Source organism: Culex pipiens, chromosome 3 (genome assembly GCF_016801865.2).
Source record: "Culex pipiens pallens isolate TS chromosome 3, TS_CPP_V2, whole genome shotgun sequence".
Taxonomy (NCBI): Eukaryota; Metazoa; Arthropoda; class Insecta; order Diptera; family Culicidae; genus Culex; species Culex pipiens.
The window spans coordinates 83,079,391-83,103,111 of record NC_068939.1 but is presented as its reverse complement, the minus strand read 5'-3'; the positions used below and the strand labels follow the sequence as shown (position 1 = coordinate 83,103,111).

General features: G+C 40.7%; 2 protein-coding genes across 5 annotated transcripts in view; one reads left to right on the top strand and one right to left on the bottom strand.

The window, feature by feature from the left end:
• Window positions 1-241: 241 nt before the first annotated feature.
• Window positions 242-2,181, bottom strand: LOC120423186 (uncharacterized). The gene is made up of 3 exons (XM_039586888.2): window positions 1,959-2,181; window positions 673-1,896; window positions 242-616 (listed from the first exon to the last, which is right to left on the bottom strand). Exons 1-3 carry the CDS (start codon window positions 2,048-2,050, stop codon window positions 283-285), a joined length of 1,650 nt encoding a protein of 549 aa, XP_039442822.1. The 5' UTR covers window positions 2,051-2,181; the 3' UTR covers window positions 242-282.
• Window positions 2,182-15,950: 13,769 nt separating this feature from the next.
• The window catches only part of LOC120423173 (amphiphysin), a 134,600-nt gene continuing 126,829 nt past the window's right edge, over window positions 15,951-23,721 (top strand). The window contains exon 1 of one of the 4 annotated variants that reach the window (XM_039586856.2): window positions 15,951-16,741. In XM_039586856.2, the coding sequence (XP_039442790.1) occupies window positions 16,673-16,741 (69 nt within the window). In that variant the 5' untranslated portion in view covers window positions 15,951-16,672. The remainder of the gene's footprint in view (window positions 16,742-23,721) is intronic. The other 3 variants (XM_039586857.2, XM_039586858.2, XM_039586860.2) reach the window with 3 other exon arrangements.

The following is a 23,721-nucleotide window of genomic DNA, read 5'->3' as shown; positions in this document are numbered from 1 at the left end:
TATGTTTAAGTCTGCGCCATTTCAACCGATTTTAGCTGTCTTGGATTGTGTCCAAAATTCGAGTTTAGATTGCGGATTTTGTTTCACACAACAATATCTAATGCGAATTTTTCTGAACAAGAGGAAATAAAATTGATTTTTAAATCAATTTTCAAAATTTAGCAATCTTGACAAAAAGTATGTTGCTTGCCCAATTTCGTTCAACGAATTCGGATAGTTTCAGACTCAGTAACCACAACGCTTCATATTGCAACAACGCTTCCCCTTTATTGACGCGCACACTCAATCCCACATCAGCTTCCCCAGCGGACACTGGCCCCAGTCGGCTCCCTCGTCAATCGGAACCTCCGACCAAACCCCAAACTTGCGCGCCTTTTTGCTAGCCGGAGCCTCCTCGCCGGCTCCTTCGGCCGTATGCTTCAGCACGTCCTCCAGCGAGTAAACCTTGGCCTGGGATCGACCTCCGGCAGCGGCGGACCGTTTCGGCGTCGACGAAGGCAACTCTTCCGGCTGATCCTCGATGACGGCCAGATAGTTGAGGGTGTACTTTTCGGTTGCCGCTTCGATTGACTCCCGCTGGGACAGCTTGAGGTGCGGTTCCGCCAGGGCGAGAATTCTGCAAGGTTTGAATAGTTTTTACATTGTTTCTGAAAGGAGTTTGATAAAACTTACAGTGGCAACAGCTCCTTGGTGTACTCGTTGACGTTCAGAATGCGCTCCATCAGATAGCCGCGGGACAGTCGCAGATGCCACGGGCAGTTGACCGACGTTCCGATGATGATCGTGTTCTGCAGGTCGACGCGCAGCTTGTTCTGGTAGATCGCGAGCACCGTTTTGGACATTTTGCGTTTATGATCCTGCTGTTTGTACTGGTGCGTTCGCTCGGGGAGTACTTTGAGCAGTTTCTTGAACTTTTTCAGCAGTCGGAAGGCGAGCGCAATTTCCGTGGCCCAGAATCTGGCGCCCTGGCGACGTTCCGGCGCTTCCAGGTCATCCTCGCAGATGGCGATCAGCTTTTCGAGGTAGGATTGAATGAACCCTTTGACGACGAGGGTTTGAACGAATTGTTGATGGATGTGAGCAAGTCCTTGGGTTTGTCCTTTGGCCGCTGCTTCAAACATGTACTGGCAGTTGAGTAGAACGTCGCAGATTGCTGGAGTGGCCTCTGGAGTTTTGGGAAACTTGAGCTTCTCTAACATGTATTCAACCACGTCTGAAACGATCGTGCTCAGCTGATTTTCGTTGTTGGCTTCGGCGTGCTCTTTCAGTAGCTTGAACTGGGAACTCGTCAAGTGTTGTTCACTTCCCACGATCATTCTTGCGCCCTTGTGGATCGCCTTCGTCCCAATATCGTACACGTTGACCAAGTACCGTAAATCATCCCCAATTTTATCCAACAGCGTGCCACCCTTAACCTGCCTTCCCTCGCAACTCTGAATCAGCTGCAGCTCCCTCTTCCAGTAGCAAACCTTCAGCCAGTTCATGCAGTACTCCGCCGATCGCCGGAACACGTCCAACGAAATCGACACCGAGCTGTGCGCGCACAAATGTCGCAACTCCACCAGAAAACCCTCAATCCCGATCTCCTTCATCCGGGCCGAAATCGAACCCTTCCTGCCGGCTCCACTCTGCTGGTGGCATTCCGTCAAGAAGTTGATAAACCTCGTAAACGCACCCGAGTACAAACTCTTCAGCTCGTTAGCCTGCACCTTGTCACCCTGCCGCGAATCGCGATTCTGCACCTCCAGAATGGCCAACGTGCACAGCACACTGACCGGGGTGTGCCGATTCTGGCGGATTTTCCACACCTTGAGCGTCTCCGCGGCACGTTCCCGCGCTCCAATGTCGCTCTTCGGCGAGCAGAAAATCTGCTTGTAAACCGCGTTAAATTCCTCCCTAAAAACACAAATTTCAAATTCATTCCAAACCCACGCCACGTTACGGCCAACGGTACTCACTTGTCTCGCCAGGCCGAAATGTGCGACACCTCTTTGCGCTTCAAATCGATGTTGCTGGGAGGGAATTCCTGCGGCAGGGCGTTGATGTTCATTGTCGGTGTGAAGGCGGTCACTGAATATCACGAAACGAGCTAAATTTCTTTGATAAATGCACGAAATTGATCATAAATCTTCACGACTAGTGCCGGCACATGTTTCACGTTGAACTACACTGGAAGAATGAGAAACCAAAACAAACTCGTGTCAAATCGAGCGTGAAACGATACCTGGCGGCGGATAGTTTAAGCTGAAACGGCTCACATCTCTGATTGCATGGTAGCGACATCTGGTGGAAATTATCTAGTTGCACTTGTCTCCGACAGATGTCACTGAAACTTGTGATTTACTTGTTGCAGCATTTTAGGAGTTTTTAGGATAAGGTTTTCTAAAGTGGTGGATGTCCAGGCTCTTGGTTCCAGACTTTTTTTTGCTAAATGTTTTAACTTTTTAGAGTTTGTGAAGGAACTTCAAACTCTTTAACTCCGTAACACCTTTACGTTTTAGTACGGAGGAAGTTTAAGATACAATTTGCCTACAATAAAATCCTAGCACAGATGGTTTAAACGAAAATCAACGATTGAAAGTTAACAAAAGCTTTGAAAGTGCGCTCAAAGCATTGTTCAAATTTTGATAGAAACATTCGCTAACATGTCATGAGAGCTGCAAAATGTTTGTTCGATTCTCAACTAAGAAACCGAGGTTATCGCAGGATTAGTCAAGACGAAAATAAAATGTATAATACAGAGACTTATTCAATTTACCAACAAACCGAGATCAATTTCAGGTGCCGTTCTAAGTGTCGAAGCCATAGTGAAGATTAAGCCACAGCAGCCAAGTTTCACCTATCGAGGACTGAGGCAGCAGACTGAATCGAGTGAGAAAAAGGCTCACGTGGAAAATTCCTAATTTCAAGGCCCATATTTGCAAGTTGTCTGCAAGCATCAATCAGATCATCAGCATACGGCGGCTTCCGTGAGTGCAGAGTAATACGACCAAAAAGCATTACGATTCAAGTGGACCATAAGGTTTCGTCTCTTGATTCTGGACAATCTATCAGCCTGGAAGAAAATGTAAAGCACATTGTAGATCAGCCTCCCGCCAGCTTCCATTCCGGAAACCCGGAGAGAAGATGACAAACCGCTAGCGTGTGACTTGGTCAAATTTGGTAATCAAACATTGCCAGCAACAACAGTATCTCGAGGAACACAATCTCTTCCGAAATTCGAACAGCAGCGAGAAAAACAACAGCTAGGTATGAGAAATGCAGTGGGATGACCAGTAGCAAGAAGAGCAATATCAGCTGGAGGGATCAGCTAACAATTCATTAAACTAGATGGGCCGATGAGTGTAACTCAATCTAAACATTTTTAAAATTTTTCCTTTGTTTTCTACAATGAATTTCAGTTAATTTCGCACAACTTTCTAGAACAAAACTAATTGTTTTACCCACATGCTGACGAGATACAGGCTTGGGATCAAGTGTCCCAGGGAATCAAGTCTCTCCACTCTCCCCTAAGTAATCGAAGAATTTTTATCGACAAATTTCCTTTTGGCACTAAAAACAAACTCAAGATATCTTGTCTCTCATTTCTCATGCAAGTTTTTTTAGTCTAAAGAAACTCAAAAACCCAATTTCAGGATTATCGCGCGAAATATCAGTTTCACTGCTACATTTTCAAGTGAACGTCTCACATTGGAAAATAACCCGTCACGAAAAAAACGAACGATACTTGCTTTGATATTCAACGAAAAATTGGATGAATGTTTTGGTCTAAAAGGTATTCCTTACTCCATGGTTTATATTATTCGGGTTGTTATATTACATAACATTTCATTATTAAAAAAAAACAAAACATTTTTGAAAAAAAGAAATAAATCTTATTCTCCCTGAATGCTGTATGAAGTACCCCTAATCCAACGAATTGTTAAAAAATATTTCAATTCATTCTAAATGGCATTTTTTCCAACCAAATTTACAACTCCAATACTTGTAACTAACGTGAAATTTTCCGACGATTCCAAATATGACAAAATCTTAACCAAATAGTGAAACTATATAAGCATACAGGGCAAAAAAACTAACGTTGTAAAATGTTTCTTATACAAAAATCGAAAAACTACGAGAAAAACGGCGATTGGCCAAAAAATTAATCCCGTAGGCCGTTCTACGCATAATTGTCCCATGTCAGTTTTTGACGATTTTGACTTTATGCCATTTTTAAGTTTAGTCTGATGTGTACTTTGAGAAAAACACATAAAATCTGGTACTTTGTTCAGAAACTCATCAAAAACAACACCAAGTCTGTTTGTCCCATCGGTCCCATCATTAGTTTTACTAAGCATTATGCCTTGTTTACCTGTTGTATAGCAAGAGGATCACAAATAAGGGTGATAAACTGCTAACTGGGGCGATTAGGGACACATAGGGCGAATAGGAACCCACGGGACAATTATGCGTAGAAACACAGAAATCGGTCGAAAAATTTCAATCGCGTTTTTCTCAGTTGCACTTTTTTGAACATGGGACAATTATGCGTAGAACGGCAGTATAGTCCATGAAATTCTCTAACTTTTGACCTACGGGAGTATGGGTGTTGGAGGCTGTTTCAAAAGATATTAAAGTTTAAAAAAAAATTGCAAAAGCTATGAGAAAAACGTTACTTAATCCACCTTAAGGTGGTTGGTGCCTTCCTCGCATTCATGTTGTATTTTAGGTTGTATTTACAAATTAATTTAAGATTTTTTTTTAATTTTTTTTATTTTTTTCATTCATTTTTTATAATTATTGTTTTTATTTGAACAGCAATTTTCAATTCTTTCTTTACCAACCCTCCAAAATAAAGGAGAAAAGTCTCATGAGTTATATATTTCAGTAAAAAGTTCGTGTAAATCTTTGTCGAGACAAAATGATGCAGCAACATAATTAATAAAGATTCAGAAGAGACGCAGACACTGCTTAAGCAATGTGGCAACCGGGCGATACACATGCAAGGGGGTGTGGCTGCCAATCCCCCGCGTGGTCAGACCAAAATCCCTACGCATGCTCTGTGACTCTCGCGCGTAAGCAAAAAGACCCGACCTTTGAGGTTATGCAAAAAACATCCTTTTTTGCAGCTACAAAAAAACTTTTTCTTAGCATAACTTTAAAAGTACATCACTAAACAGAATAAAATTTAAAAGGGTCTTAGGGGACCCCAAAACGAACAGAATAAGGCGGATCCGGCCAAAATCGGTTCAGCCAGTTCTGAGATAATCGTGTGGAAAAAAAATCATGTCTACACACATCCCCACAGACATTTGTTCAGAATTTAATTCTGAGTCGATAGGTATACGTGAAGGTCGTATTAAAAAAGTTCATTTTTCGAGTGACTTGATAGCCTTGCCTCAGTGAGGTGAGGAAGGCAAAAATTAAGCCAATCCTGGATGTCTATGGCACATTCTAAAGTGTTTTACTGCCCCTGATCGCATAAATGTCCCATATGCATTTTCATCGATTTCGAGTTATTGATGTTGTTAGGTTCAAAATTGTGTGCTCTTTCGAAAGAGCCTATAACATCCAGTACTTTGTTCTAGAAATCAGGAGGAAATCCAGTTTTTTCGCGAAAACTTAACACGTAGCCTTATGTATGGGACAAACTTCAAATGCGTTTTTCTCAGCTTGCTGTTTTTGCATATGGGACATTTATGCGAACATGGGCAGTTTAAAAGACCTTTCGAATGCATCTAAGACAGTTGGAATTGATGAAATTTTACGAAAATGCGATTGATGTTTATATTCCTCTAATGAAGATAACCGAAGCACACAATCTACTTACCGGTCCGGTATTGCTCGTCGTAGCACTTATCTTTGGCGGACACTTCTACACTTCTACGGACGTGACTCTACAGACGGACTTGACACACGTTACTCATCGCAGCACTGTTTTAGCATTCGAGCAGTTATTGCTTTTCTTTACAATGTATTCCTTATGGGAGAACTGTCATTTCTACCACTCGAACCGGATGCTCCTAGCTAGAGGATCTAGACCATAGTAAGGCCCGCGAGGTGATTTTTTTGTGGCCCGCGAACCCGTTTTGAATGATCGTGTAAAATGGCCCTTTGAATCACCTGTAAAATGATTGTATTATTCTTTACATTAAGGTTTAGTGCACATTTTCAGTTAATGAGTAACTCTCTAAGAAATCGTCCGATTTCGACCATTTTTATTTTTTGTATTTTCTGATTTGGGTTTAACTTTGCGGGGGCCTTCCCTATGACCAAAGAAGCTATTTTGTGTCATTTATCTCATCCCATACAAGTCTCCATACAAATTTGGCTGCTGTCCATACAAAAATGGTACGTAAACATTCAAACAGCTGTTACTTTTGAGTGAATTTTCATTGACTTCGGCAAAGTTGTAGGAATTGCAGATAATCACCCCCTTCAAAATTAGTCTGAAAAATCAGGGGGAAAAATATTTTTTCTAATAAACGTCAAAATTTCAATGAAAATATTAGCCTAATCAACTGCAAACAATCTTCAATGCATTTTTCTGCATTGATAATCATATTTAGCATGTTTGGGCTTGTTTTAAAATGCTTTGAATTTTTATAAAATTCCAATGTACTGCATCGCAAAAAAAATATTTTTCGAAAAAAATAAAATTTTCGTTAATACATAGATATTTTGGAAACTAGTGATGGCAAAACAACTGGACAGGTGTATAATGCAATTTAAAACACTTTTTTTCATCAAAATGTTGGAACCATGGCTCGTAATTTAAATTTTTATGCTTCTTTATTTTTTTTACACTCCAAAATGTAACCCTGCAAAATTAGAAAAAACACGACAATTTAAAATGAAAATTTTTGTTCTAAATGAAAAAATTACCCTTCTGGGTCAATGAAGCTTCGAAAAGTACATTAAAGTTCCCATAAAATGACATGCTCGAAAAAAATTTACAGCCGAGTAACGGAAAATGGCTAAGTTTTTAAAACTTTTTTAGTGTTTTTTTCGATGAAAAATACGTTTTTTTTCGGCATTCTGAGTACGCCATCAAATCGGGCGTCTAATTTTACATAAAAGTCTCTTTAACACCAAATTTCTATCTCATCACCATTTCAGGCTGCAAATTATTGAAAACACCTCTTTTTTCGCATGTTCAAAAATGGAAGGGGTCGTACCGCCCCTCCGTCACGAGATATCAAAAAACGGACCTCGGATTCGTGATCAGGGACAAAAGTTAACCCTTAGGACAAAGTATCACGCAAATCGGAGAGGGGTCGGGGCAACTTTTCCCGATTTCGTGTGAGTTGGTAGAGAATTACCTAAAAATGAATTGTTGACTATTTCAACTTTTATAAAACATTAGTACCGGCCCGTCACTGTTTAAAAAAAATCAGATCTAGCCCGCAAGGTCAAAAGTTTGGGCACCCCTTGACATAACCATACGACGAACATGTAATGTTCCATGAATTATCAATAAATTGTTTGAACCATTGGAAATTGTGAATTTTCACAAAATATCATTTAGCTCGCTCAAATTGGTAATTGTATTCGTTGTTACACTGGCTACATTGCAGTTATCTTTGAACAACAGCTGTTCCAAATAATTCTAACCATATGGCGAAAAGTTATCATTTCTACAAGTATCAAAGAATTGTTTCAACAATTAGACTTTTCAAAAAAAAAAAATGTGACACCATTCAACAAATGATATTACGTCGTAACAAGGTGACAGCACCGAAAAGGAACTAATAAAAATAAGTTTAAGAAGATTTTTTTTTATACAGATTCTACACAACTCCAGCAGACTCCTGAAAACTTCATGTGGCATCCACATCCGCGTTTGTAATGGAGCACTTCCATTCGAGCAGTTTTTACTTTATTCTATAATGTATTGTACCAATTGTATTACCATTGGTATGTGTGTGCTCCTTTCCCTTTCGCAAAAGACAACCGAGTGCGCAACGTGGCTGGATCGCGGGCAGCTTCAGGTTTTTTTTATTCCTTCGGTACAGTTCATTCCGTTCCGGTTCACAAAAATGGACAAAACCGCGGAACGCCATCGGGTGCCTTCGGATTCAACGAGGTGAGTTTCATTTTAGTGGCTAGAAATAAAAAAGAACAAAACTGCACTTCCATTTTATGATTGAATTCACTATCCAATCATTTTTTCACCGGTGAGTCGAAGTAAAGCATGTATAAGGAACTTTACTAAAATAATTCGAAGAACTGCGCTAATTTTCGAGCAAACATTAAGAGGGTCCAATATAGGACAACGAAACTTCTTATGACGCAAGCCAAATTTTATGCGCCAGGTTGCATTTGAAAGAGGAGATCCAGCACTACAAACGGTGAAAAAATCTCTGGAATGTTTTTCTTTAAACTTGAGATATCTTCATTTGAAAAAGTATATTTTTCAAGGGAAAACCTAACAAACGACCACCCTCACGAATTTCGAAAGTTGTCCAAATATATGTTTTTCCATGTAATTTTGCCCGCTGAATCTGAATCTGCCCTCAAAATTGGCCCAAACTGTCGAAAAATCGATTTTTGGTCATATTTTGGGTTTCTATGTAAAATTATCATTATCTTTTCTGAAGACACAAAAGCTCCAAAACTTCATCATTTTACTGAATATCCATTTTCTACTTAATTTTGCGATCTGGACCACTGTGCACTGTATTTAAGCATCCTCGTGGCGCAGTGGTTAGCGGCTTCGACTGCTATGGGGCGCGGGTTAAATTCCCGCCTTATACTCCTGGCCTTCTATCGGATGCGAAAGTAAAACGTCGGTCCATTTTGCGTAAAAGAGGTTTTGGGTGGGAGACCCGGGGGTCGTTAATGTGGATTGCTTTGCTATTTTTTGTAAGCTAATGTTTATCTTAATTATACAATCAATTTTATTGCATATTTTTTTTCCAATTTAGGAATGCTAAAAGCATCCATCTTGGGGTTTGATATCGATACCTACGGCAAACTACGCACAGTAAAACACGTTCAACAGCCTAGCTCGGATCTTGCACGCTACCAGAAAGTGATCAGAGTCGATGTTCGGTCCTCTGTACGATCGGACGTCCATCACGTCCGAGAAGTGTCGACCATCCACCAAAACGTGATCGATTTGTGTGCACGATTCGCCATTCGGGTGGCGCCAGGTGTGCTTCCGAATGTTCATGCGCGCAAAGAAGGTACTACAGATAGCCATTCCACTGGCTGCGGCGAAATTGACCAAACGTAGGCCGTTGTCATTCGTGCGAGGATGAAGGCTCTCCTTGCCGATGACCGGATGGAAGAAGGCTTCCCTTCCGACCTGCGCGTTTGCGTCTCCGATGACTATCTTCACGTCGGGTCTTGGGCACTCTAAATAGGTCTTGTCGAGACGCTCGTAGATAGTTTATCGTCTTCGGTTGTCGTTCGTCGGCGCGTAGATGTTGATCAGGCTGCAGTTGAAGAATTTGCCATTTATTCTCAACACGCAGATCCGGTCATTCACCACCCTCCACTTGATGACTCGGTTCTTCTGATCCCCAATCACTACGAAACCGACTCCATGCATCGCCTTTTCGCCGCCACTGTAGTAGATGTGGTACTTGAAAGAGGTGTTGGCGATGGGGTCCACCGCCGTGAATTCTCGCTCTCCATGGCCGGGCCATCGAACTTCCTGGATGGCGGCCACATGCACGTTCAGCTTGTGCAGCTCCCGGGCAAGAAGGCCAGCACGTGCAGGATCTTGGAGAGTTCGAACGTTCCAAGTACCGAGTTTCCAATCGTTGTCCTTTTTACATCGCCTGGTCTGATGCCGATTAATCCGTCCTGAATTTCTTCTTCTGTTTCTGTACTACCAAAGTTTCCACCGGGGGTTGGTTACCCGATCTCTGCAATGGTATCCCGGCCAGCACCGCGGGGAGGCCAGGGTATCGGAGTTACAGGACAAGAGGCTAAAGGACCACTTGGTGGGTCTATTTTATATCGCTGACCAAAATAGGACATTTATCCGGCTAAAATGAAATTGTTTCCCATGTGCTCCTAAAAGTTGCGTATTTCAACTGTATAACACACTATTCCTTTGTTTTCTTTTTTTTTCTAACAGAAGAGTTAGCGATCTTGTGCAGGTGATAGAATCGTCGGCGAGCGTAGCAGAAGGGGCGGTGGGGATGGTGCACAACATCACTGGCACCATCATAAAAGTCCGCATCGGGAGAGACATTGTAGATGTACCACCATCCAACTTGGCATTGTACAATGCGACCAAGTCACTACTGATGTACGGAACCTCTACCCGCTATCCCGGGTACAAGGAGTGCGAGCGGTGCCACGCCGTGTTCGAGAACGCAATAAGATATACATCGCACATACGGAGTTACAAGAACATGGACTGCTCCCTGCTGCCACTGTGCGCAGGGTATCTGAACGTGGAGAAGTACCACTCCAAACATGGTGATTTCTGCGACCACGCCACCTTTAGTAGGCTAAACCGGGTTAGCTTTTTATGCAATACCAAATCGACTGCAAGGACAAACCTCACACGGCACATCAGGACTATGCACAGCACCGAGCGCAACACTCCGCGATATCAAGCATTCATTAAGGTGAACCGTGGTGAGATGTCGTGTCTGGAGTTTCTGGACTCGTTCCCGAATAAAGGTTAGTGTAAACAATCTTTATTTAGCTGTTTTTTTTTTTAAATCAACTGCCGTTTTCTTCCTTGCGTATTCCCGATTTTTTTAGATTCTCTTCTCTCTGAACGTATTCGTTTGTGACTCGGGTCGACGGACGGAGCAGGCTAAGAAATTCACGAATTATTTGTGCCGCTGATAGAAGCGATTGAGCAAATCGCTGGTAGCCTGAGTGTCGTGTTCGCTAGCGAATGGTTGCGAGCTCCAGTCGGCAAAGATTCGCTCGGCGATAGTGAGTGATTTCTGATCTTTGAACCGACAATCAGGACCCTTGAAATAAAATATCATTTCAACTTTGCCTTACTCTACAACTTCAAACATTTCTTTTACTTATTTTCAGATCTATACGAGACGCTTGAGATTCGGAACCAATGTGGTAACGTGGAAGAAATCCCCGGAAGAGTGTACAGCTAAATTCAGGAGCACTTCCGTGAAAGATTTCCCGCGTTGTCCCACGGCAGAGCTCCGCCCACGCTAGGGGTGCAGAGGGAGAAAACCCGCGACCATACATGCATTTCCCCTACCCTTTCGACAAGTCTAAAAAATTGATGCGCCTGACCATGAATGTCAGGCTCCAATTTTTAGATGCTTAAAGCGGATTCTTACTGGGCGGAACATTTCAGAAATCTCGCCTACGCCGATCCGTCCACGCCGTTAACGGACTAGCAGAGTTCGCATCAGCAGTGTCTCCGACAGTGGCAGTGACGTCGGCGGCGGAAGTCACCGGAACGACACGGGCCTGCAGGAACTGGATCTGCCGGAACCGGTGCAGAGGGAGAAAACCCGCGACCAGAACAGCGCTGATGAAGGTAAATTGATGCGAATGTCCCAAACCTCCATTTCAGTCCTTGTACAATTTCAGGCACAAAAAAAAACAGTATGCGTGAAGGTGGGTCTAGGTCTAGGAGATCGAAATAATAACATCATTACGAGTGACTTTATAGCCTTTCCTCAGTAAAGTGAGGAAGACAAAACTGTCTGATACTACTGCTAGCAATAATTGATTAGGTACTTGAATCTCACGTCCCAAACCGAGATGAAGTTTGCAACGTAATATAATATGGAGCTTTCTCTCTCTGTTTGAACTTTGCTCTCTACCTGCTCGTGTCTCGGCTCGCGCGCTTTTATGTCGACTGTCCAAAAGCTTTCATGCACAGCCTGAACTAACTACCACATTCATACCGTCCAGCGTGTACAAATAGGGGGGTTTCTGTGTATTTTTGGATGCGTTGTATGGGAACTCGTGCATGGAGAAATCCGAACAGGTTGGCGGCTGCTTGGGAGGATTTTCAATGCGCATTTTCATTGAGAGCTCTATGGATACGAATGCGCTTGGCTGTTCCATGATTCCCAGACGATTTTGCGTGTTCGCTCAAATATTTTGTAAAACTATTTTAATTGTTATAAATAGTAGAACGGCATGTTGCTTCCAAAAAGCGTTTTTAACTGAAATAAAGTAATAAATAGCTCTGTTAAAAGTGAGCAAGCAAGTTCACCGACAGATTTGAAAATTAATTTGAAAGAAAATAGAACAAAATCTTTAACCTACCAAGCATACAATAATTTCCTTTACATGTTAATTGTACAAAAACAAAAATCAAAACAAAGCTTAAATAAGCTGTCGTAATAATGTCTACTTGGTTTGAATTCTTGAGTTTTGATCGTGTAATTTTTTTTTTCGGAAAATTTTATAAAGTGATATTTTTATTTTATTTTATGGATTTACAAGCTCTTCCCAGCAAACTTCGTCCTGCCCTTCTTGGTTTCCTGACGTTCCTTGTTGTTTGCTAATTCAGCCTCCTGTGATAAAAATTTGATTTTACGCAGCTTTTCCCATACAATCTGCAGATTTTCCGGAATCGGTTCCAGAGTGGCCAAAGTTGTCACTTTTTGGCGTAAGAACCTTCCTTGGACTTTTACGAACCCAACGCAACAAAGAGCACCTCGATCCGACGTTCCGTGTTGAATTGATTCGCGTTCGAACAAAACCTTCGAAATTATTTATATATATTAGGGTGGGTACGTTTTTCAAAAAGTTCTCGGATCAAGTTTTAGTATGGTTCCCCTTGTAGGGCATGCCCATAGGGACTTTCATGTCAAATATCAGCTCATTTGGTTGTAAACTGGCTGCGCGCATCAGGGTTAAAGTTTACATGGGAATTACTATGGGAAATTGGAACTTTTTGTTCAAGCGCTCCTACAGGTCTGGGAAAATCACGCGCCAACTTCTGGTATGGTCAGGCCTATGGGGAATGGTCTGGAGAACACTTTTCCCGAAGAGAGCATATGGATTCGTTGTCCCTAGACCTGGCACATCGGCAAAAATCCGATGTCTCCGGAATCAACGGTTTTCCCTCAAAAAGCATCAAATTTTCCTTAGCATGCTATGAAAGTTTGATGCACACCGCGACGCCATACGTCAGGCAGCTAGCACGTGGGTGAGAAACGGCTGGAATATTCAATTGCAAACCTTCTTTTAACTAGAAAATGATCATTTCAAGTAATCCTGACATTATTTAGTCGAATTCAGAATCTATGCATAGCAAATTTGTATTTTTTTTTGCAAATATTTCAACCACGTGGTAGCTGCCTGACGTATGGCGTCGCGGTGTGCATCAAACTTTCATAGCATGCTAAGGAAAATTTGATGCTTTTTGAGGGAAAACCGTTGATTCCGGAGACATCGGATTGTTTGCCGATGCGCCAGGTCTAGGGACACGCATGATTTGGCACATGAAGTTCTGCCATTGGAAACGGAACCAACCGTGGAACCGACCCATCGTCATCTTCGGCCATCGACGTTGATTTTTATGTTTTTCATCGGGTACTGACGATCAGCAACAACAAAATTATTTCGATCAGCTGATTATGTTTACAATCGTTATGGCTTGATTGGCTTGATTGTCTCACGCATATATTGACATGACACAGAGAAGGGTTTGTATTGGTATGTTTGGGCTGCGCTTCGGCATCAGCTAACCAGGTAGCGCTGGCGTTGCCGTGATTTGGTGGTTTGATGAAGGACGATGGATTTCAATAATAATTTGTATGGAGAGTCACGTCTGTTTGTCTGTGCTTTAACCCTGATGCGCGCAGCCAGTTTTCAACCAAATGAGCTGATATTTGACATGAAAGTCCCTATGGGCATGCCCTACAAGGGGAACCATACTAAAACTTGATCCGAGAACTTTTTGAAAAACGTACCCACCCTAATCGGTGGGTCTCGTGGCGCAGGGGTAGCGGCTTCGGCTGCCGATCCCGATGATGCTATGAGACGCGGGTTCGATTCCCGCCTTATCCACTGAGCTTCTATCGGATGGTGAAGTAAAACGTCGGTCCCGGTTTCTCCTGTCTCGTCAGAGGCGCTGGAGCAGAAATCCCACGTTAGAGGAAGGCCATGCCCCGGGGGGCGTAGTGCCAATAGTTTCGTTTTTTACCCACCCTAATATATATAGAAGATATTGAGATATGAGATGCAGTAAAATAACAAAAAAATCTCAGATTTTGTATACTTTACTATGGCAATTAATTTTTTATTTGTGGCTATCAATTCAAAATTTGTTATATGCTTAAAAAGCCCATTTTGAAAATCGATGCAAAAATAAACGTTAAACGTCCAATCGATTGCACGAGTTTTTGTTAAATGAAAAATTTAATTTTCATCGATATTATTTCTTTTCCCTTCTAGTCTTTTTAGGGAAATTTTGAAGAGAAACGTAATATACATTTTTTTATGGCCTAATTGTTTTGGCCAGGAAACTAGAGCACGTGATTTCAGGATTAGAATGGTCAACATCCGGAATCTTTTCTTAGTGAGATTTGAAAACAATGAATAATTTTTGCTCTAATCTAATCCAATAGAGAAGTCATTCTAAAGAAAACTCCAGGGAGAAACTTGTGGTTGGATTACGCCTCAAGTTTTGATTTAGTTTTTTGTTATTGACAAAACAAGCTAATTATAGAAAACTACAATGTAAAATGCATTTCAATTTTACACTTCTTAAAGAATGATCATTGCTGTAATTTAAAAAAGTTACTATTTCAATAAAAATCATGTGATCAACAATTCTCACAACAATATTGCTAACATCATCTAATTTCTCTTTATTATGAATAAAAGATATTTTTTAAATATAATTGAACTAAAAACTTGAAAATTACTTTAAAGATTGTTTGAACAGGCAAACATTTTGGCCACGTGTCGCCTCTGATTTTTCAATTCCCATTTTAACATAAAGCAAAAGAAGATTTTCTAATGATATAGTCTATGGTTTCGTCCTTTCTCAAAGTTACCTTAGATATCGTGTCACACAGTACAGCATGATGCTGCTCCCAAGCAACAGTAAACTCTTGCTCTGCAGTCTCCATCTCAACTTGGGACGTGAGATTCAAGTACCCAGCTTGTCAAACCAGACTGACAGACCCAACCTGCATGAACCAACCTATGCGCGACATCATGGCAATTTTTGTATATTGTCCCTTCGGACAAAGTTTTTTTTTGTCAAAAGTTAAGAAAATCTTGGGAAATCAGGTAATCCCAAATTCTTAATTGCGGTGCAACACCATGGCTCTTTAAATGACGATGCACGGCTTGTATGTTTAGTGACACATAATTTGCATAACTAAATCTAACTAAGTTGTGGTAATCCACCAGGGAAATTGGTCGATCCTCCTGCAGCACTACAACCGCTCGTAGTGTCCATTTAGTTAAACGAGTTGTCCACTAGTACCCCTGTGACGCTGTTGCTCATCTTACTGCTGGTCTCACCACTGCATTTCGTATATGTATTGCTGTTGTTTTTTCTAACTGCTGTTCGAAGATGGTGTTTCTTGAGATACTACTGTTGCTGGTAAAGTTCGGTTATCAAATTAGATAAAGTCCGACACATAAATCTAGAATGTCAAAATTGAGGTTGCAATAATATTGATCAGATTTGCATCGATGAAGACCCTACGCCGAACTCTCGTTGAGTTTCACAACACTGCGCGTCAAAGAAAACACTGTTCAACATGTTTTTAGCTTGCATGCAAGCAACTGCAGACGAAACATTGTGTATGGGCCATAGTCGGTTTGTGAACAAACATTGCGTCCTGCTCACGTTAGTGAAAGTTTACATCTAGTATGAACGAGACGCACAGTTTGTTTACAAACCGTCCATGGACTCGTGACATTGTTCGACCAGCACTGAAAACACCTGCCAGATTTTGCTCTCCGGCTCTCTCGCTCCAACTTCTGCTCCGTCCTTTTCCATTCACAACCCCAACGAGAGGTTCCCCAGCGATTCATTCCTCTTCAGCCGCTCAGTCAATCAGTGGTCGCCTCCGCGAGTTGTTTGTGTCGTGCCGTGCCGTGTCGCGATTCTTTTCCTCCTTTATTTTTCTCGTCGTTTCTCTTTGCGCTAGATTTTGACAGCTGCGCAGGGTTGAATCAGCCGCAGCAGCAGGGTCGCCACACAAGGGAAAGTGTGTGAAGAAGAAAGAAGGCAAAAACAAAACAACAACACCAGCGACGACGACGACGGGCTCAACGCAGAGTTCGGCGGGTGAAAAGCGGAAAAGTTGGTGTGTTGGAGTTTTTCCTAGCGCGCGTGTGTGTGCGTGTGTGACAGCCACACGGTTTTCCGTCAAGATTTTCCCGAATTTATATCTCACGGAGCAGCGTTAGCGAGAAGGAAGAGCCGTGTGAGAGTTGGTTCAGTGCGTGTGACGACGACGACGACGGGTTCTGTGTTCGCCGAAGCCGTGGCCGCACAGGAGTTGCCGTGGTGCCGTGGAAGTTTGTGACCGTGTGACGAAGTCGTGTGCCGATGCCGATTCCAAAAGTCGGCCAGCAGTGAGTGCGTGCGCGTGAGTGAGTGAGCGTGAGTTCGAATCCCGGTGGATATATAAAAATAAACGGCGGGAAATCGCGTTGACCGCTCCGACCCGACCCGACTTCCGGATCTGATTACGGTCTTTCGCCAAGACTTGACTCGAGGTTCAAGATAATCTCCCAGCTACAGCAGTACCGCACGATGGCCGAGAACAAGGGAATACTGCTGGCCAAGTCCGTCCAGAAGCACGCTGGAAGGGCCAAGGAAAAGGTAAGTCACCGAGACACCGACGACCACGAGGAGCGGGGAATCCTTGCGCCACACCGGATACCGAAGTCTAGAAGTGGTGTGTGAACCTGTCCCAAAAATAGATTGGAGCTACTCTACTCTTCAGCGCAGCTAGAAGTGTTTGGGAGAGGGACGACCGATTTTCGTCATCGACAGATGACCTGCGAACATCACTCGGCACTCGGGTGCCGCTACACTGCCCTCGCATAAATCATCCCGAGAGAGACCACTTGTTGGCACACTCCGGAGGAATCCACAACCCGGCATATCTGACCGCTGGACTGCAGGCGGCGCCGCGATCCTTTACTGCAAATTCAGCACTTTTTTTTCGAGCAAATGGGAGCTATTTAAAAATAAAAACTGCAATACTCAGCACAGTTCAGCTCAGAGCTCCGAGGTTCTCTTCATGAACATGAAGCCGAGTGCTAGAGCGCGCGCCGGCCAGATATTTATAGTTTTTGCTCGATTTTTTGTGTCCACCGGCCGTGGGGCCGGCTACCCGCTTGACACACGGCTGTTACGGTATATCTTGGGATGGATGACCCGTGCAGAGGACACAATGGGAAGTTATGATTTTGACGGGATTTGGAATGCTTCATAAGCTATTGAAACTGATTTTTTTTAAATAGCTCAGTGCATCAACTAAATAGATAGTTGATTGAATCAAATCTTCTTTTTAACTCCAGAGCACCCAAGACTTTTAACAAAGCTGTTATCCATACCTTTAGCTGCTATAAAGGTCCAAGTATTACATGATAAGGTGGTCGATACTTAGACCCTAGTTATGTGGGAGCTCTTATCGTACTACTAGTTTGTCATAAAAAGCACTATAAACACGACAAGTTCATTTAGCCCTGTGAAGTTTGCTTTCAGATGTAGAAAAAAAGTTTATGAGTTATTTGATTAAAACCATCGAATTACGAGGTTCACGTTTAAAGTTATTTGAGCCAAAATCAACCGAGCGCTACAAACATTACGATGTATAAAAAATTGACGTAACAGGAGCAAACTGCAGATCTTAGCAAAAAAAGGCTGGATTAGCGAAAATTTTCGCTAATATTAGCAGAATCGTTTTATTCTTTTTCTGTGCTTGTCTATAACCCATTTCTGATCACTCTTTTGTGATTTTCATACAAAAAAATTGACATGTCGACGTTTTGCGATGAATCATATAAAAAAACACATCATGGAATTGTATTTATGTCATACTTCTGTCGAGTTTACCAGGGCAGCTGCGAAAGTTCAACTCCATGTAACAGCCTGAAACTTACAGGTTTACATCTCTCGCTTTTTAATTCTTCCTTGAAATTATCCTTGAAAAAGTGCTCTCAAACAAGAAACTTTCTGTCAAATTATTGATAACATTTTTTTAAATTTGTTCTAAACTTTTTGTGCACGTACAATATTTTATTGTGATCAGAAGAATAAGCTTTAACGTTGTGCGTAATTAAAAAAGCAATCCAATTCTAAACTCAAAGGTCAATGTTAAAAACTTATATAATTTTTATTTGATTTTTCCTGCATGCGTTTGTTAGAAATTCAAAGATGTTTTTTTAAACATATTAGATACCTTCACAGCTGTTATCTATCGTTTAGCGTTGATTCAACAAAAAACTTCTTTTTTAAATCAACAAAATGTTTTGTTGATTCAAATATGTCTTATTTTTCTGCGTGATACATTTTGATACAAAATAAACAATAAATAATCACTCAATATGTTAGCTTCCAAATTACCAAATAATTAGAAAAATAAATCAAAACATTCAAAGTTTGTTTACATGGCAGCTGGGGGTTTGTTTGCATCAGATTTGCTATCTCTTTCTAGTAAAAGTTTTTTGTCAGACGACTTCTAGATGGGTTTTTTTGACTGACCGCCCGATATGTCAGCCAACAAATTTGGCAGGCATGTGACAGTTCGAGCTCGATCATTGTTTGCATCAGGACAGTGATGATGAGAAGTTCGTCATTTTTGGGTTAAATTATATTTTTTTCACTGGGCCTTATACCATAAAGAGGAAAGTGGGCAAAAGTAACAATTCTAGACTTTTTTTTATTTATTAGGGCCTATTGACAAATGTAAACATTGAGTGTATCTCGCTTACTCCGATGGAATTGACATAAGGTGGGAAAGGGATACACTCAATGTTTACATTTGTTTATACTGCCCATGTTCGCATAAATGTCCCATATGTAAAAACAGCAAACTGAGAAAAACGCAAGGCAAGTTTGTCCCACACATAAGGCTACGTGTTAAGTTTTCACGAAAAAACTGGATTTCCTCCCGATTTCTAGAACAAAGTACTGGATGTTATAGGCTCTTTCGAAAGAGCACACAATTTTGAACCAAACTGCATCAATAACTCAAAAGTGATGAAAATGCATATGGGACATTTATGCGATCATGGGCAGTATAGGACATTATAAAAAAATGAGTTGAGAATTGTCCCTGTTTTGTTCGCTCAAAAGAGAAAATCATCAATAGATATCTTTTGTTTTTTGAAAATTTGTCTACATGAAGTCGATATAGTCGATTAAAGTTCATTTAGTGCGTAAGGTCAACAGTTTCCACCAAGTAATTCTGCTGTTGTAAATGCAGTATGATTTTATCATGTTTCCACATGATGTTGTAGAAAGTGAACTTAAGTTTGTTATTGGCATCAGGGTTGCCAGGTTGCCAGATAAATCTGGGAATGCCAGATTTTTCAAGTGCCAGCCAAATTAAAGATTAATCATTATCTTTGCCAGATTTTTCAATTTAAATTGGCAAAAACTGTTTAATTAAAATGAACGATTATAATCGATAATCGTTTTATTTTAAATATGGAAATTCAATATTTTTGAGGCCGAAAAACGAATTAAAACATCTTAATGCTACAATGTTTTGAACTATTTAATAACCTCCTCCCCTCCCCTATTCAAAATTCCGTACACGGATAGAAATCTAGTAGGCAAATCCGGTAACTCTGTGTTGTTGAATTCGACAACATGGAAATGTTTCCAAAATCGTCAACATTTTTTTTGGTTTTGAACAAAAATGTTATCGATTTTGAAATCATTTGCAGCAAAATTGAGAAAAATGTTGACGATTTTGGAAACATTTCCATGTTGTCGAATTCAACAACACATAGTTACCGGATTTGCCTAATAGATTTCTATCCGTGTAGTAACAGTTCAATATGGCGAATCTGCGTTTGTAAACAAGCAGTCTATCCCGTCGTCAAGTAAGAGGGGGATAGACAATTATTGTAAGATTTTCGTCTGCCAGATTTTCCCAGACTTTTTTTTCGGTACTTGTCCCGATTTTTTCAATTTCGACCTGGTAACCCTGTTGGCACACCCAAAAATTGGCAAATTTTAGGCAAGCTTCAACCACAGACAAACAGACGTGACTCTCCATACAAATAATTTTTGAAATTCATCGTCCTTCATCAAACCACCAAATCACGGCGACGCCAGCGCTGCCTGGTGAGCTTATGCCGAAGCGCAGCCCAAACATACCAATACAAACCCATTACTGTCATGTGTCATGTCAGTGTATGCGTGAGACAATCAAGCCTTAACGATTGTAAACATCAACAGCTGATTTAAATAATGTTGTTGTTGCTTATCGTCAGTACTCGATGAAATAAAAATAAAAATTAACACCGACGGCCGAAGATGACGGCCAAACCATGCGGCAGCATCAGCAACGACGCACCACAACCGCAACGACAGAGACCAAACCACTGGTCCTCCCCGTTGCTCCCAAAACATCCGCGTTTCGTTTCGAAACATCCGCGGGAAACGTGTCCACGGCGCAGTTAAGTTGCGTTAAACAGCAAAAACTGGCGAATGAGATGAAAAAAGTCGCAAAGATTCCAAAAAACGCTGCCGCAAACTCTTAGGTACACAGAAAAAAATATGTGAATTTACTCGACACGGAAAAAATGAATCACATGTGAACTCAGTTCATGTAAACTTGAGATTCGACTTAAACGGTTGAATCACACGTAAAATCATGTTTTTAAGTATAATTTGTTGCAAATTTACATCAAATTGCATTTAAATTTAAATGTTTAATGACGTGCAAAAGTGTTACATCATAAATGATGTAACATTCGGAAATATTTTTTTGTGTATACATCGAAACAGAACAACTGTAGATGAAGATTGAGTGGCGCTCACGATCGACGCAACATCGCCAAAAGGACGACCAGCAGCAGCAATCTGAGCAGCAATCCATGAAGGATAAGCAAGTTGCTCCAAGGTTGCTCCGAAGGAGATGACTTCACCACAGAATCTGGCTTCCTCCGCAGTAGCGGACGCCTCATCAGCAGCCTCGGCAGCGGCAGACCTACCGGGTTAATAGTGGGGCAAAGGGTATGTCCTCGCTAGTCAGCCGCGATTGTGGATCACCGTTAGAATTGCTGAATTCTATCATATTTTGTTTTGTTTTCATTTGCTGCCACGTGCTTACGCTCAACTTTACAACAACAAAAACACATTACGCACACTGAGGAAAGACGGGTGAGCTGTCACGACAGCAGCGCCATCAGCGCCGGGTGAGTGGATGCCGAAGCTAAATTGCATTTGAAATAACCGTTTTGGCTCGGTTATTGAAGGACGATGGTTCCGAACTCGAGTGTCCCGTCTGTTTGTCTGTGCTTCAACTTTCAACTTGTTCGTTTTCGCCGCTGTACCAACCAGCAATACCCACAAACAATAAGTCCCCGCCACCAACGGCTGATAACGCGGACAAGGGCACAGTTGGCCGACTGCCATGATATAGCCTCCCCGTTATCAGCTTGGCCGCCAAAGCCCGGTGTGGATAAACTCCGGAATATTTACAGCAGATTCATGCATACGTGTTATCTCTGCACAGTCCCAAGAGACAACGACGCTAGCCCGCAATAACTTGGCAAATAACCCAACAACAGGAACAGATCGCAGATACGGGAGTTGGAAGGTGGTGGTGGTGCGTGCACGGAGAGACCGTGCCCAGAAATTTTAACAATTAAAATTGTTGATTTTACTTTCGTTAATTTTAACAAAAACGTACTTGTTACTGCCAATATTCCGTTAGAATAACTAAAATTTAGTATTAATTTAATAACCTGTTTGTTGAAAATGCTAGAGGCAAAAAGCTAACAGATTTCCCGAACTCGAATGAACGTGCTCGACTGTTAGCTTTGGTTTTAGGAAAATCAAAAATTTTGTTGGTTGAATATAATTTACATTTGGTTGAATATTTAAAAGATGAACTTGGGTTTGTTTACGTCTGTCATTTGAAGTCAGGATTCGAACGAGAGCGGTCGATTTGTTGAGTTTGTGTTGTTAATTATGAAGTGAGAGGATGTGAAAGGTGAAACTTACACTATTTAGCTAATGTTGAAGTGGCACATCAAAGTGTTGCAACTGGGGAGGTGGAATTGGTGAGTAGGTTTGTTGATGATTTCTTTGCAGGTGATAAACTATGAAGAGCAAGAGGACGATTTGCCATGAGGACCTCCAATGCGAGTGAGTTGAACATGTTAGAAGAATGTTTGATGGAACGAGAGGGCAATAGAAGGGAAATGCGGGCCGACTCTTCACGGATAGAGCAGCCCGGGCAAATTTAACAAAATGTTGGTTAATCCAAGTAAGTATGGGTTTATTTTTGCACAATAATTTATCTAGTGTGATTCTTATTAGAAAACTGAATCATTAAAAAGCTTCGTGCTTACGACGGATAAAATCTTAATGAACCATTATTTTTTTTTCCAGAATCATCAATTATAAAATACATAGAAATGCCATGTGTAAGCAACATAAACAACATAAAAAATAGAGATGAAGTAAAATATAAAAAAAAATAAAAATATATAAAATATATAAAAGAAGATAATTATTATCTTGAAAGTTTTGTTGCAATACGACTGCTCAATAAACTGGTAAGTAAAACTCAAAATATTTTTTTCAGGAATCGAAGTACGTTGAATAAATTGAATCAAATGCAATGAAAGTTTGTTGCCAAAAGTAATTGTTAAATTAATGCAACTTTGGTAAGTAGCATTATTGATATTTCTTCTTTCCTCAATATAATTTCATTTATTTACGTTCCTTTTTTCAGTTTATAGCCGAAATTAAGAATTTTGTATTAAATTACTAATACATTTCACATGTCTATTTGCAGCAAAAGGTTCACTTTAGTGAAAATTCTGTTTCCAACCACAAGAAAAATAACTAAACCTGAGACCATTGTAGATGATGATGACTTATCGGATGATTTCACAGTGATGGTAAGTGGATACAACACTTAATTTTATACAACTTAATAAAAATATAAGCTTAAAACTTGGTGAAAATTTTGCTCGATTTCTATTTTTCAGGAATTCATGTTAAATTAAACATCTTTTTTAAATATGTTTAACAAAATTTGTAATATGCTTTTTCATTATTTTTTGTTTAATGCAACGTAATTTTTTAAAACATTAATCAAACTTTACATGTTTTATAACAACAGTTAAAAAAAAGTTTTGTTTTGATGCTTTTAACAGTAACTTAACAACTTCATGCAAAAAAAAAACAAATTAGTACAAAACGTTAAATTTTTAGGCAGAATAAATGCGAAAATAAAAACACTCAGCATTAATTTGTGAGGCATTATTACAAAATTTACTGCAAATTCAATAAAAATATCGCTAACAACTGCTAGTTATTGACTACATGTACGAATATTTTTCTGAATTCAAGTAAGACAATAGTTAAAATATAGCTAGAAATTCGGCCCAGCCTATATCGTTAGATAATTAAAGAAAATATATATCAACACTTACATAAATTATGTCTAATTAAGAAATGTTTTGTTACAAAATACTAATAATTTGCTGCATGCAAAAATATTTCGGTTGATACAACGAAAAAAAAATGTTGAAAAAAAGTTGAAAAACATTTCCCAGCCAGTCTTCAACAGAATATTCCACAATATTTCAGCTGAAAACAAG